Source organism: Ahaetulla prasina, chromosome 2, assembly GCF_028640845.1.
Source record: "Ahaetulla prasina isolate Xishuangbanna chromosome 2, ASM2864084v1, whole genome shotgun sequence".
In the NCBI taxonomy this organism is placed as follows: domain Eukaryota; kingdom Metazoa; phylum Chordata; class Lepidosauria; order Squamata; family Colubridae; genus Ahaetulla; species Ahaetulla prasina.
The window spans coordinates 397,782-413,559 of record NC_080540.1 but is presented as its reverse complement, the minus strand read 5'-3'; the positions used below and the strand labels follow the sequence as shown (position 1 = coordinate 413,559).

At 44.4% G+C, this 15,778-nt stretch overlaps 2 protein-coding genes across 4 annotated transcripts in view; one reads left to right on the top strand and one right to left on the bottom strand.

The window, feature by feature from the left end:
- LOC131192840 (zinc finger protein 493-like) overlaps window positions 1-15,006 on the top strand; it is a 31,863-nt gene extending 16,857 nt beyond the window's left edge. Inside the window, exons 5-7 of the mRNA XM_058172393.1 lie at window positions 9,184-9,313; window positions 9,957-11,968; window positions 12,223-15,006. Of these exons, the coding sequence (XP_058028376.1) occupies window positions 9,184-9,313; window positions 9,957-11,968; window positions 12,223-12,984 (2,904 nt within the window). The 3' untranslated portion in view covers window positions 12,985-15,006. The remainder of the gene's footprint in view (window positions 1-9,183; window positions 9,314-9,956; window positions 11,969-12,222) is intronic.
- The window catches only part of LOC131192751 (zinc finger protein 493-like), a 213,528-nt gene that overhangs the window by 54,939 nt on the left and 142,811 nt on the right, over window positions 1-15,778 (bottom strand). The gene's annotated exons all lie outside the window — the stretch shown is intronic.

Below are 15,778 nucleotides of genomic sequence, written 5' to 3'. Positions count from 1 at the left end.
TCTCTGGCCAGTGGTCTAATGATCTGGTTTTAAATGATTTAGTTGTCGAACCTTTGTCATGGTCAGATCATTTTCTCCTTCGTCTAGACTTTCTGACCGCTACCCACCACCGCGGGGAGACGGAGCCGATGCGTTGGTTCCGTCCCAGGTGCCTGATGGACCCGGAGAGGTTCCTGACGGAGCTTGGGCCGTTTCCCGAGCACCTGGCCCACGACTCGACTGAAGAACTAGTTGCGGCCTGGGAACAGGCCGCGGCTGGAGCTTTGGACCGTGTTGTGCCTTTGCGGCCTCTGACCCGGCGTCAGTCTCAACCAACTCCTTGGTTTTCCGAGGAGCTGAGGGAGATGAAGCGCCGGAGAAGACGCCTAGAGAGTGTCTGGAGATCCAGCCGTTCTGAGGCTGACCGGACACTAGTTAGGTCCTATAGTAGGACCTACCTAGTGGCAATGAGGGTTGCGAAGCGTTCCTACGTTTCCTCCCTCATTGCGTCGGCAGATAACCGCCCGGCCGCCCTGTTTCAGGTGACCCGCTCGCTCCTTCAACAGGAGGGGCGGGAGGACCCCCTACAAGGGCGTGCCGAGGAGTTTAACAGTTATCTATACGACAAAATCGTTCAGCTTCAGGACAGACTGGATCAAAATTGGGTAGATCCAGGCGAGGGTTCCGAGACCCGTCTTGTTGAGGTGGTTTGGGATGACTTTGATCCTGTGATTCCCGAGGACATGGACAGATTGCTGGGTAGGCTGAATGCCACCACATGTTTACTGGATCCGTGCCCCTCCTGGTTAGTACTGGCTACTCAGGAGGTGACACGAGGCTGGCTCCAGGGGATTACAAATGCTTCTTTGCGGGAGGGGGTCTTTCCTGCGGCCTTGAAAGAGGCGGTGGTGAGACCCCTCCTCAAGAAGCCTTCCCTGGACCCACCTGTTTTAGGGAACTACCGGCCAGTCTCCAATCTTCGCTTCACGGCGAAGGTTGTAGAGAGTGTGGTGGCATGTCAGCTACCCCGGTACCTGGATGAAGCTGTCTATCTAGACCCGTTCCAGTCTGGCTTCCGGCCCGGATACAGTATGGAGACAGCTTTGGTTGCACTGGTGGATGATCTCTGGAGGGTCAGGGATAGGGGTTACTCCTCTGCCCTGGTCCTATTAGACCTCTCAGTGGCTTTTGATACCATTGACCATGGTATCCTACTGCGCCGGTTAGAGGGGTTGGGATTGGGAGGCACCGTTTATCGGTGGTTCTCCTCCTACCTCTCTGACCGGATGCAGACGGTGTTGACAGGGGGGCAGAGATCGACTCCAAGGTGCCTCGTGTGGGGTGCCGCAGGGGTCGATTCTCTCACCCCTCCTGTTCAACATCTATATGAAGCCGCTGGGTGAGATCATCAGTGGCTTTGGGGTGAGATACCAACTGTACGCTGATGATACTCAGCTGTATTTTTCCACCCTGGGCCACCCCAGTGAAGCTGTCGAAGTGCTGTCCCGGTGTTTGGAAGCCGTACGGGTATGGATGGGGAGGAACAGGCTCAAACTTAATCCCTCCAAGACGGAGTGGCTGTGGATGCCGGCACCTCGGTACAGTCAGCTGCAGATGCGGCTGTCTGTCGGGGGTGAGTCATTGGCCCCAATGGAGAAGGTACGCAACTTGGGCGTTCTCCTGGATGGTCGGTTGTCCTTTGAAGATCATTTGGCGACCGTCTCCAGGAGAGCTTTTTATCAGGTTCGCCTGATCCGCCAGTTGCGTCCCTTCCTGGACCGGGATGCCTTATGCACAGTCACTCATGCTCTCGTTACCTCTCGCCTGGACTACTGCAATGCTCTCTACATGGGGCTCCCCTTGAAGAGCACCCGGAGACTTCAGCTAGTTCAGAATGCGACTGCGCGGGTTATTGAGGGAGCGGTTCGGAGCTCCCACATAACACCTATCCTGCGCAGACTGCACTGGCTACCTGTTGTTTTCCGGGTGCGCTTCAAGGTATTGGTTACCACCTTTAAAGCGCTCCATGGCTTAGGACCGGGCTATCTACGGGACCGTCTACTGCCGGCCTCTATCTCCCATCGTCCGTGCGCTCCACAGAGGGACTCCTCAGGTGCCGTCAGCCAAACAGTGTCGACTGGCGGCCCCAGGAGGGCCTTCTCTGTGGGGCTCCCCCTGTGGAACAAACTTCCCCTCGGACTTCGACAATTACCTGACCTTAGGACCTTTCGCCGCGAACTTAAAACTTATTTATTTCGCATGGCTGGACTAGCTTGATTTTTATCTTTGAATTTTAATTGAATTTGATGGGTTTTTTAAGTTTTGTAATTTTATGGGGGAGTGTGTTATTTTAACATTTGGGCAAATTTAAATTAGTTTTTTAAGGGATATTTTTAACTATTGTGTGTATCTGTATTTTATCTGCCTGTTCACCGCCCTGAGTCCTTCGGGAGAAGGGCGGTATACAAATTAAAATATTAATATTCATATTCATTCAGATAGCCGGTTGTGAATCCCTCCTTGTGAAGTGGGGCCATAAGAATCAGATGGGTCTGTTGATTGCGTACCTGGCTCCTTGCTGCGTGACTACAGCCCTGCCTGAGCTACTGGAGGTGCTTGCCGGGGTGGCGGTTGAGATTCCCAGACTTTTGGTCATGGGTGATTTCAACCTGCCATCGGCCGGCTTGTCATCGACGGTGGTCCAGGAGTTCCAGGAGTTCCAGGCTTCCATGACGGCCTTGGACCTGATTCAAGTAACTGATGGCCCTACACACATGGGAGGGTCCACACTGGACTTGATTTATATCTCTGGACAGTGGTTTAATGATCTGGTATTAGGGGATTTAGTGATGGTACCTGTGTCATGGTCAGATCATTTTCTCCTCCGCCTGGACTTTCAGACCGCCGCTCACCACCGCAGGGAGACGAAATCAATGCGTTGGTTCCGTCCCAGGCGCCTGATGGACCCCGAGAGGTTCCTGACGGAGCTTGGGCCGTTTCCTGAGGATCTGGCCCACGGCATGACTGAAGAACTAGTTGCGGCCTGGGAACAGGCCGCGGCTGGGGCTTTGGACCGTGTCGTGCCTTTGCGGCCTCTGACCTGGTGCAGATCTCAATTGGCTCCTTGGTTTTCTGAGGAGCTGAGAGAGATGAAATGCCGGAGAAGACGCCTAGAGAATACTTGGAAGTCCAGCCGTTCCGAGGCTGATCGGACACTAGTTAGGTGTTTTTCGAAAACCTACCTAGTGGCACTGAGGGTGGCGTTCTCGCTCCACCCTCATTGCGTCGGCAGATAACCGCCCAGCCGCCCTGTTTCGGGTGACCCGCTCCCTCCTACATCAGGGGGGGTGGGATGACCCCTTGCAGGGACGTGCCGAGGAGTTTAGTGGTTATCTATACGATAAAATCACTCAGCTTCGGGATAGTTTGGACCAAAATTGCGATGATCCGGGCAAGATGACTGAGACGTGTCTTGTTGATGTTGTTTGGGATGAGTTTGATTCTGTGGCTCTCGAGGACGTGGATAGGTTACTGGGGAGGTTACATGCCACTACATGTTTACTGGACCCGTGTCCCTCCTGGCTGGTGCTGGCCACTCAGGAGGTAACACGAGGCTGGCTCCGGGGAATTATAAATGCTTCTTTGTTGGAAGGGGTCTTTCCTGCCGCCTTGAAAAAGGCAGTGGTGAGACCCCTCCTCAAGAAGCCTTCCCTGGACCCAGCTATTTTGGGTAATTATCGTCCAGTCTCCAACCTTCGCTTTGTGGCGAAGGTTGTAGAGAGTGTGGTGGCATGGCAGCTCCCCCAGTACCTGGATAAAGCTGTCTATCTAGACCCGTTCCAGTCCGGCTTCCGGTCCGGATATAGCACGGAGACAGCTTTGGTCGTGTTGGTGGATGACCTCTGGAGGGCCAGGGATAGGGGTTGTTCCTCTGCCCTGGTCCTATTAGATCTCTCAGCGGCTTTCGATACCATCGACCATGGTATCCTGCTGCACCGGTTGGAGAGTTTGGGAGTGGGAGGCACCGTTTATCAGTGTTTCTCCTCCTACCTCTCTGACCGGTCGCAGACGGTGTTTTTTTTTTTTGTTTTGTTTTTTTTTTTATAAAAAGTTTTATTTTTACAATCATATCAAATAATTCATCCAATGTACAGTTATATACAATTAGTCGGGCTTGCCCAGTCACCACCACCCTTTTTAACACTCTTCCCTCTTCTACCTTCTTTTACTTTCCAAACCTTCCTCTCCTTCTCTTATCTACATCCACTCCTCCTCCACCCTACACCTTCCTTCTTCCTCTACTATCCCTCTTCCTTCCTCTTCTCCTCTTTCCTACCTCCTACTCTCTCTTTTCTCCTCCCACCGTTCTAAAATGGTAACTATGCAGACCGACCCTACATTAATTATATTTCTTCAATAATCCTGTACATTAACCATCACTCCATCTCTACCAACCCCCCAATTCCCTCCCCTTACCCCCACCCCCACCCCGACTTCCCAGAACAAAATGCAGGGTATCAAAACTAACAATCATAATCCAAAATAATTCCTAAATTATAATCTTTAGTCACACCACACTTAGTCACACTCTCAATTCCCTCTCTTCAAAATATATCTAATACAAAATATTTCCTAAATTTACTCATATGCTATTCGATTTTTTTTTTTTAACTGATACTTATTTTAAATATAATCAATCCACATTTTCCATTCTAAAATATATTTTTCTAGTATATAGTCTTTCAAGTAGCGAGATTTTGTCATCTCTGCCAGATTTGATACTTTGAGTGTCCATTTGTTGATTGTAGGTAATTCTTCTTTCTTCCAATACTGAGCAATCAAAAGTCTTACTGTTATTAAGTTCAAAATCAATTTAGTCTCTATAGCTGTATAGTCCATAATTATTCCTAGTAGAAAGAACTGCGAGTAAACTTAATCTTCTTTTCAAAATATTCTGCATGATCCACCAGCCTTTAATCCAAAATACTTTAACTTTTTACAAGTCCACCATATATGGTAATAAGTAGCATCTTCACAATCGCATTCCAACATTTAGCAAGATCTAATATGTGTTTCTTGTAAACAGGTAATGTCATTTTAAATTATTTCAAATAATGAAATACTTTCCTTCTCTTCATGTGAATTCAGGCCATTAACATTCCAAGATAATAGTTTAATTGCCATTATCGTTAAAGGAAACTTTTGAACACCAGCCGCAGATCACATTTTACTTTAGGCCTTGCTCCTCCACTGTTTCCATTGTAGTAGCTGCCAGTTGTTGTTGTGCCTTCATCTCTTGTTCCTTATGCTTAGCAACAGCTCTAGTCAGCCTTTGTTCTTTTGAATCTAAACCCGTCAGATGTATTTCCAACACTTGTAATAAATCTTCTTCCATCACAATCTGTTCTTGTACCTGCTTCACTTCTCTTTCCTTCACTTCAGCCTCCCTTCTTCTAACTTCCAATGGAGGAAGACTTCCAACTTTTAATACCTCAACATAAAATTCTCTTGCTTTTCCAACCGTATTGAAACGATGTACTTTCCCTGCATAATATACTATTATACCAGTTGGAATATCCCATCTATATTCAATCTGATGTTTTTAAGTTCATTCACCAGGAAGGCAAATTCCTTCCTAGCCCTTAACATTTTTGGTGGAATTTCCTTTAATATCAAGATATCTTGACCAGCAATCTGAATCTTCTCCCCCTTATATGAAGCTTGCAAAATCTGATTTCTCACTATTCTGTTTGTAAAATAAATAACAACATCCCTTGGCAACTTTTTTTGCCTTGCTATCCAAGAATTCACGATATATTTTTCAATTTGATAAGCCACATCTGCTGGACGAGCTGCTAATATCTCAGCAAATACTTCAGAAAAATTTCTTAAATTCTCTTCCTTATTTTCTTTCAAACCTCGGATTCTAAGAGCAAATTCCATATTTCTGTATTGTATCAAAACTATTTCATCCTCTGTCTTTTCCATTTTACTTTGAAATTCATCCATTTTATTTTCTAATTTTGAATTATGTTGCTTAATTACTTCAACCTCCTCTTCCAATAAAATCACATTCATACAAACTTTGTACTGCCATTACAAATCCTTCTTTAACTTCTTTATTTCACTTGAATTTCTGATATCTGCTCTTTCATTTCAGACATCTCATCAGTTATAACTTTAAATTTTCTTCTATAAAGCCTTTTAAGTTCTCTTGTAACGCTTCTAAATTCAATGTTCTAGTCTCTGCTGTATGAGCTGGAGAGGCACCAGCTGATAAAGTTCCAAAGCTCTTTGTTACAGTAGACTTTAATTGTTTGGCTGCCATCTTCTATAAAATTATTTATTTATTTATTTCCAACTTAATATTCACTTTAAATCTTCTTAACTTCTGAGAAACACAGTCTTTTAAAGCAGTATTTAAAAAATCTCCTAGATTCTATCAGCAGGCAGCAAAGAGTTAAAGCAGCAAGTAATATGCAAATTACCAACTGCAGAGGCACACGCTGAAAGTATCACTTTCGCTTTCCACTCGTTAACTTGTTAACAATTCGTCTCCATTTTCTTGCTGTTTCAAGCTTGTTACAAAGCATCGGGAATCGCTTGGCTACTTGCTTAAAGTTCTCCCACTTTCGTTCTGTCCGTATAATCCTTTATTGTCCAAAATAAATCTCGCGCTTGGTCGTGATTGGTTCCGCCAAAGCAGAAGAATCCTCGGATCTGGAGCACTTCGGGTTACTGGAGGAACTTAACCTTCAAACCCCTTTTTCTCAGGGGCTTTAGGAAATTCAACCCTGCCTCAGCTCACCCTTCTCCTTCTCCCGAAGAGGGGTCAACCGCTGGGCAGCAGATTTAAGCTGTCCTAGCGATTCCACATAATCCAGAGGTTGGTGATCGTAAAGATCACCGCCATCACCTACGGTGCCAAACCGGAAGTCCGTCGCAGACGGTGTTGACAGGGGGCAGAGATCGACCGCGAGGCGCCTTACTTGTGGGGTGCCTCAGGGGTCGATTCTCTCGCCTCTCCTGTTCAACATCTATATGAAACCGTTGTGCGAGGTCATCAGTGGCTTTGGGGTGAGTTACCAGCTGTACGCTGATGATACTCAGCTGTACTTTTCCACCCCAGGCCACCCCCAACGAAGCTGTCAAAGTGCTGTCCCGGTGCCTGGAAGCTGTACAGATCTGGATGGGGAGAAACAGACTCAGACTCAATCCATCCAAGACGGAGTGGCTATGGATGCCGGCACCCCGGTACAGTCAGCTGCAACCGCGGCTGACTGTTGGGGGCGGGTCATTGGCCCCAACAGAAAGGGCGCACAACTTGGGCGTTCTCCTGGATGGACGGCTGTCGTTTGAAGATCATTTGGCGGCCGTCTCCAGGAGAGCCTTTTACCAGGTTCGCCTGGTTCGCCAGTTGTGCCCCTTTCTTGACCGGGATGCCTTATGCACAGTCACTCATGCTCTTGTCACTTCTCGTCTGGATTATTGCAATGCTCTCTACATGGGGCTACCCCTGAAGTGCACTCGGAGGCTCCAGTTAGTCCAGGATGCAGCTGCGCGGGTGATTGAGGGAGCCACACGTTGCTCCCGGGTAACACCGCTCCTGCGCAGCCTGCACTGGCTACTTGTGGTCTTTCGGGTGCGCTTCAAGGTGTTGGTTACCACCTTCAAAATGCTCCATGGCTTAGGGCCCGGGTACTTACGGGACCGCCTGCTGTTACCTTATGCCTCCCACTGACCCGTACGCTCACACAGAGAGGGTCTTCTCAGGGTGCCGTCCGCCAAACAATGTCGGCTGGCGGCCCCCAGGGGAAGGGCCTTCTCTGTGGGAGCATCGACACTCTGGAATGAACTCCCCCCTGGCCTACGTCAAGTGCCTGATCTTCGGACCTTTCGCCATGAATTGAAAACATATCTGTTTATCCAAGCGGGACTGGCTTGATTTTTAAATTTTAAAATTTATGAATTTTTTAATAATTTTAATTGGGGTATTTTAGTATAGGTCAATTTGACGGTTTTAACTTTCGGCCATTTTTTGAATATGTATTTTAATTGTTATTTTAATTTTGTATATTATTGTTTTAATCTGGCTGTACACCGCCCTGAGTCCTTCGGGAGAAGGGCGGTATAAAAATCTAAATAATAAATAAATAAATAAAAATAAAAATAAATATTCAATCACTTGTGTGAAGCACAGGCATTGAACCTAGTGCATATCTTTGCTTTGGGAAATTGGGAACAATGGAGCAGACTAATAGAGTTGATATGGATCTTGGAGGTCTTCTAGTCCAACCCCTGCTCAGACAGGAAGCCCTATAACATTTCAGATAAATGGCTGTCCAATTTCTTCTTAAACAGCTCCAGCGTTGGAGCATCCACAACTTCTGGAGACAAGTCATTCCACTGATTAATCGTTCTCACTGTCAGGAAATTTCTCTTTAGTTGTGGGATAGTTCTGTCCTTGCTTAGTTGATTAGTTTCCATCCATTGTTTCTTGTGCTGCCTTCAGGTGCTTTGGAGAATAGGTTGGCCTCCTCTTCTTTCTTGCAGCCCCTTACATCTTGCCACACTGCTATCATGTCACCCCCTAGTTCTTCTGTTTGTTAAACTAGACATACCCAATTCCAGCAATTGTTCTTTATATGTTTTTGCCTCCAGGGCCCTAATCATTTTGGTTGCTTTTTATAGAATCTCAAGATCTTTTTTACATCCGGGAAACAAAACTGGATATAACATTCCAAGTGTGGTCTTACCAAGGCATTATAGAGTGGTACTAACACTTCGTGTGATCTTGATTTTAACCCCCTCTTAATGCAGCCTATGATGGCGATGGTTTTTTTTTTTTGGCAACTGTAGTATACTGCTGGCTCATGTTTAACTGATTGTCTACTAGGACTCCAAGATTCCAGTTGCACTTTCTAGGTGAGCCAAATATCACCTATTCTGTGCCCGTGCACTTGGTTTTTCTTTCCTAAACATAGCACCTTATATTTCTCACTATTTAATTTCATTTTGTTAGATGGGGACCAATCTGTCTATCCTTCTATCTCTTTAGCTTATCTTCTAAAATGTTGGTATTCTTGTTACTTTGGTCTTGTCTGCAAATTTGATGAGTTCCCCTTATATCCTCTCGTCTAAATCATTGATGAAGATGAACTGCTTTTTCAAATCCTCCTGTTCTGTTCTTTTTTCCGTGTTCAGGAGAGTCTTGTGTCCTTTGAGGAGGTGGCTGTGTATTTCTCTGAGGAGGAATGGTCTCAGCTGGATCCTGACCAAAAAGCGCTGCATTCGGAAGTCATGCTGGAAAACCATAGGAATGTGGTCTCTCTGGGTAAGAGTTTTCTAGTCCCCAATCAGAGAATTCAAGAAGACGGATTATAGTTATTTTTTAAATTAAAAAATCGTTCATTAGATATTGTCTCGTGGGAGGGAGAGGGAAAGGGTCTGGCCTTTTCATTCTCCAAGAGGTCAATGTCTCTTTGTTTATATGCTTTCTGTGCCATTTCTTATCTGTATTTTTCCATTTCTATTGGAACTTACCTATAGAGGCTGAGAAAAATGAGGTGTGCTTTTATGTGTCGTCTGGAGGTTATGTTAGGAATGTGTTGTGATGTGTCCTCTGGAACCTCCAAAAATTACGTGAGAACAGAACTTTCACGGTCAGGCCATGGAAGAGCATGTAAGGCCAGATCACACAAGATCAGTAGTCTGAGATCTTGCACTGATGATCTCACATGATCTCGCGCTAAAATAGTTTATGGCTCATTTCGCAGAGAACAGAGGCCTAAACTACACTCCAGATCAGTAGTGCAATATCTCAAGGTAGTGAACTCGCGTGATCTCGCATTAATTCCTTCTTGGATATTCCCCTGATTACCTGCGTTTCTTAACTCAAAACTGACTTTGAGTGAGATTTGCAGTTTGATCTTTTTCTCTAACCTTGTTATCATTTTCATTTCTCTTTTCCTTTGAAGGTAATAATGGGCAGGAGAATCAAGACTCTTATGAACTGTTCCAAGTGATCAATGCTAAAGATGAAATGGAGAACTTTGAAATTCAAATGGAATTAGAAAGCCATGAGAGAAACCAGTCAAATAATTGGAATCAGGATAGCTCATCTTCCACTGATGCTCCGATGCAAGATTTTCATGTCCAACAAGAGAAAATTAGGAAAGAATATATTGGGAAAAGTATGAAAGAAAAAGTATTAACCGAAAACAAAGGAGAAGATGCTATAAGCCAGAGCGGAAAGAATTACAATGGGACATTGATTCTTTCTCTTCGAAATATCTTCCTTACATCTCAAAAAATGATTCACACAAAAAAGGAGCCTTATAAATGTTTGGAAGCTGGAAAACATTTTAGATCAAGCGGTCAACTTACTTCCCATGAAAGGATTCACACTGCAAAGAAACAGTGTTCAGAATCACCTGTAGCCCATGCAGCCCAGTCCCTCCAAGCAGCAGGAGAGAAATCCTATAAATGCATGGAGTGTGGGAAAGCCTTTACTCGTAGCAGGGAACTTACTATCCACAAAAAGCTCCACACAGGAGAGAAACCATATAAATATGTGACATGTGGAAAGACCTTTGCTCAGAGCAGTGGACATACTATGCAAAAAAAGATCCACACAGGGGAAAAGCCATTTAAATGCATAGAGTGTGGAAAGACTTTTACTCAAAAAGGTCATCTTATTTCCCATAAGATGATCCACACAGGGGAAAAGCCATTTAAATGCATGGAATGTGGACAGACCTTTGCTCACAGAGGTAATCTTATTTCCCATAAGATGACCCACACAGGGGAGAAACCATATAAATGCATGGAGTGTGGAAAGACCTTTGCTCGAAGAGGTCATCTTATTTCCCATAAGATGATCCACACAGGGGAGAAGCCATATAAATGCATGGAGTGCGGAGAAACCTTTACTCATAAAAATAGTCTTATTTGCCATCAGGTGATCCACACAGGGGAGAAGCCATTTAAATGCATGGAGTGTGGAAAGACCTTTGCTCTGAGCAGTAGACTTACTATCCATAAAAATATCCACACAGCGGAAAAACCATTTAAATGCATGGAGTGTGGAAAGACCTTTGCTCAAAGAGGTCATCTTATTTCCCATAAGATGATCCACACAGGGGAGAAGCCCTATAAATGCATGGAGTGTGGAAAGACCTTTGCTCAAAGAGGTCATCTTATTTCCCATAAGATGATCCACACAGGGGAAAAGCCATTTAAATGCATGGAGTGTGGAAAGACCTTTGCTCACAGAGGTAATCTTATTTCCCATAAGATGATCCACACAGGGGTGAAGCCATATAAATGCATGGAATGTGGAAAGACTTTTGCTCGAAGAGGTCATCTTATTTCCCATAAGGTGATCCACACAGGGGAGAAGAGGTATAAATGCATGGAGTGTGGAGAAACCTTTACTCATCAAAGTAGTCTTATTTCCCATCAGGTAATCCACACAGAGGAGAATCCGTTTAAATGCATGGAGTGTGGAAAGACCTTTGCTCTGAGCAGTAGACTTACTATCCATAAAAAGATCCACACTGAGGAAAAACCATTTAAATGCATGGAGTGTGGAAAGACCTTTACTCGAAGAGGTCATCTTATTTCCCATAAGATGATCCACACAGGGGAGAAGCCGTATAAATGCATGGAATGCGGAGAAACCTTTACTCATAAAAGTAGTCTTATTTCCCATCAGGTGATCCACACAGGGGAGAAGCCGTTTAAATGCATGGAGTGTGGAAAGACCTTTGCTCTGAACAGTAGACTTACTATCCATAAAAAGATCCACACAGGGGAAAAACCATTTAAATGCATGGAGTGTGGAAAGACCTTTGCTCGAAGAGATCATCTTATTTCCCATAAGATGATCCACACAGGGGAGAAGCCATATAAATGCATGGAATGTGGAAAGACCTTTGCTCAAAGAGGTAATCTTATTCGCCATAAGATGATCCACACGGGAGAAGGCGTATAAATGCATGGAGTGTGGAAAGACCTTTGCTCTGAGCAGTAGACTTACTATCCATAAAAATATCCACACAGCGGAAAAACCATTTAAATGCATGGAGTGTGGAAAGACCTTTGCTCAAAGAGGTCATCTTATTTCCCATAAGATGATCCACACAGGGGAGAAGCCCTATAAATGCATGGAGTGTGGAAAGACCTTTGCTCAAAGAGGTCATCTTATTTCCCATAAGATGATCGATCCATACAGGGGAAAAGCCATTTAAATGCATGGAGTGTGGAAAGACCTTTGCTCACAGAGGTAATCTTATTTCCCATAAGATGATCCACACAGGGGTGAAGCCATATAAATGCATGGAATGTGGAAAGACTTTTGCTCGAAGAGGTCATCTTATTTCCCATAAGGTGATCCACACAGGGGAGAAGAGGTATAAATGCATGGAGTGTGGAGAAACCTTTACTCATCAAAGTAGTCTTATTTCCCATCAGGTAATCCACACAGAGGAGAATCCGTTTAAATGCATGGAGTGTGGAAAGACCTTTGCTCTGAGCAGTAGACTTACTATCCATAAAAAGATCCACACTGAGGAAAAACCATTTAAATGCATGGAGTGTGGAAAGACCTTTACTCGAAGAGGTCATCTTATTTCCCATAAGATGATCCACACAGGGGAGAAGCCGTATAAATGCATGGAATGCGGAGAAACCTTTACTCATAAAAGTAGTCTTATTTCCCATCAGGTGATCCACACAGGGGAGAAGCCGTTTAAATGCATGGAGTGTGGAAAGACCTTTGCTCTGAACAGTAGACTTACTATCCATAAAAAGATCCACACAGGGGAAAAACCATTTAAATGCATGGAGTGTGGAAAGACCTTTGCTCGAAGAGATCATCTTATTTCCCATAAGATGATCCACACAGGGGAGAAGCCATATAAATGCATGGAATGTGGAAAGACCTTTGCTCAAAGAGGTAATCTTATTCGCCATAAGATGATCCACACGGGAGAAGGCGTATAAATGCATGGAGTGTGGAAAGACCTTTGCTCTGAGCAGTAGATTTACTATCCACAAAATGATCCACACAGGAAAAACCATTTAAATGCATGGAGTGTGGAAAGACCTTTCCTCAGAATAGTAATCTTCTCATAAAAGGATCCATACTCGGGAGAAAGTATATAGCAATAGTAATTCCATTTATATACCACTCCACAATGCACTGTCTGAGCAGTTCACAAAATCAGCATATTGTCCCCAGCAATCTGAGTCCTCGTTTTACTGTCCTCAAAAGGTTGAAACACTGACTCAGCAATGAGCCCGTCAGGATCGAACTCTTGGCTGTGGGCAATTAGCTTCTAGTACTACATTTTAACCTCTACCCACCATGTCTATAGATTTTTATCTATATGCATATTGTGCCTTTCTGATCCAAATGAGACAAGATTGTATCCAACAAAGTGAAATTTAATGTGGAGAAAAGTAAAGTATTTCACCTGGGCGGGAAAAACAGATTACATGAAACCTGGCTCAAATACAGTAATTCTGAGAGTGGCCTTGGAGTCCTAATGAATGATCACTTAGATATGAGTCAACTGTGTGCGGCAGCAGCCAAAAAAGCTAAGACAAACCTTGGTTGTATAAACAGGCATAGAATCAAAATCACCTATTAGTACCATTTTTATAAAGCCTTAGTAAGACCACACTTGGCCTGAACACTAAAACATGAAGAATTGTTGCAGGATTTTGGTTTGGCTAGTCTAGAGAAAAGAAGGATTAGGAGTGATAGCAGTATTCGATGACTTTTTTTTAATTATTATTATTTTTTTACATTTATATCCCGCCCTTCTCTGAAGACTCAGGGCGGCTTACAGTGTATAAGGCAATAGTCTCATTCTATTTGTATATTTACAAAGTCAACTTATTGCCCCCCCAACAATCTGTCCTCATTTTACCTACCTTATAAAGGATGGAAGGCTGAGTCAACCTTGGGCCGGGCTTGAACCTGCAGTAATTTCCTGCCTGGGCAGGGGGTTGGACTAGAAGGCCTCCAAGGTCCCTTCCAACTCTGATGTTATGTTATGTTATGTTATGTTACTGTGTTCTAATAACAGGCTCCTTACAGCCTGAGCTATCCCACCCTTCTCCGAAGACTCAGTGCGGCTTACAATGTGTTAAGCAATAGTCTTCATCCATTTGTATATTATATACAAAGTCAACCTAATTGCCCCCAACAATCTGGGTCCTCATTTTACCTACCTTATAAAGGATGGAAGGCTGAGTCAACTTTGGGCTTGGTGGGACTTAAACTTGCAGTAATTGCAAGCAGCTGTGTTAATAACAGACAGACTTAGTCCTTTGAGCCACCAGAGGCCCTTCAGAGCTTCCACAAAGAGGAGGGGGTCAATTTATTTTCCAAAGCACCAGAGGGCACAACAAGAAACAATGCCTGTGAACTAGTCAAGGAAAGAAGCAACCTGGAATTAACAATCTTCCTTATAGTGAGGACAACCAGTGCAACAGCTTTCCTTCAAACATTGTGGGTGCTTCATAACTGGACGTTTTAAGAAGACGTTTGATAGTCACTTGTCTGCTATGGTATAAGACAGGGGTCAGCAACCTGCAGTTCTGGAGCTGCATGTGACTCTTTCACCCCTCTGCTGTGGCTTCTTGTCACTCAAAATATACTCGCCAACACACAATTTATTGAGTTTTTCAACCACCAGTAGGCCACTCATGGATAAATCCAAGAAAAGGAAAATTTCAGAAGAACACAGAAGGTTTAATTCAACAACATGTGCTAGTTTTGTGGCCGCTGAAAAAATAGTCAGGCACGGGAAGGGTTCTGTGGCTCCCGGTGTTTTCTTTTCTGTGGGAAACGGGTGCAAATGGCTCTTTGAATGTTTAAGGTTGCAGACCCCTGGTATAGGTTCTGCTTGAGCAGGGGGTTGGATTAGAAGAGCTCCAAGTTCCCTTCCAGGTTGATTTTGATTCTGAATCCTCAATCCTGCTTTTTCTTCTTTCTTCTTTCTTTTCTGCTAAGAAGAAGGTTTTAAAGGAAACATGCAGTGATGGAGCATACACAACTTCTGGAGGCAAGTTGTTCCACTGATTAATTGTTCTCACTGTCAGGAAATTCCTTGATTAGTTTCCACCCATTGCTTCTTGTCCTGCCTTCAGGTGCTTTGGATAATAGGTTGTTGAGGTTCCTCCAGATTGAAAGGATTTAGCTGGTGACTTCAATGCTGTCCTGGAGATACCCAGTTGGGGAGGGGTATCTCCTTTCATATCCCTGGGAAGGAGCTAGAGTGAAGGATGAGAGCTCAACCCTGCAGCTCTCGGATCTCGAACGTAGGCATGCTAACTGCCTGCCCACAGAGTCCCGTGCCACTGTGCTCCTAGCAGCTGTATTGAACACGGGGATAAAAGCACAAAAGAAAAAAAGCGAGCCTAATAAAAATACAGTTGAATTTGCCGGCATATTTAATCTTTACATTGTTCAATTTCCGACACCTGGCATGACATCTTTAAAGCCCTATTTTACTTTTCCGGATGCTAGAAGCTTTGCCGGTAGGGCTCATCCGTATCCTGCATTACTTATTCAATCTTGTTTTCATCAGAGGGTTTTTTGCAGATTTTTCTTCCTTGATCCTGAGCAAAGTATGCACCGAAAACCTCAACTGTCATTCAAAATTGAGCCACTTCCATTTCACTGCCATCGGTTTAACATTGGAGATATTCGTGTTTTGCAAAGGGGATTTCAGGAATGATAGATTTTTCTCTTGTGGTTGTGATCCTGTTAGATGCCATCAAGTCC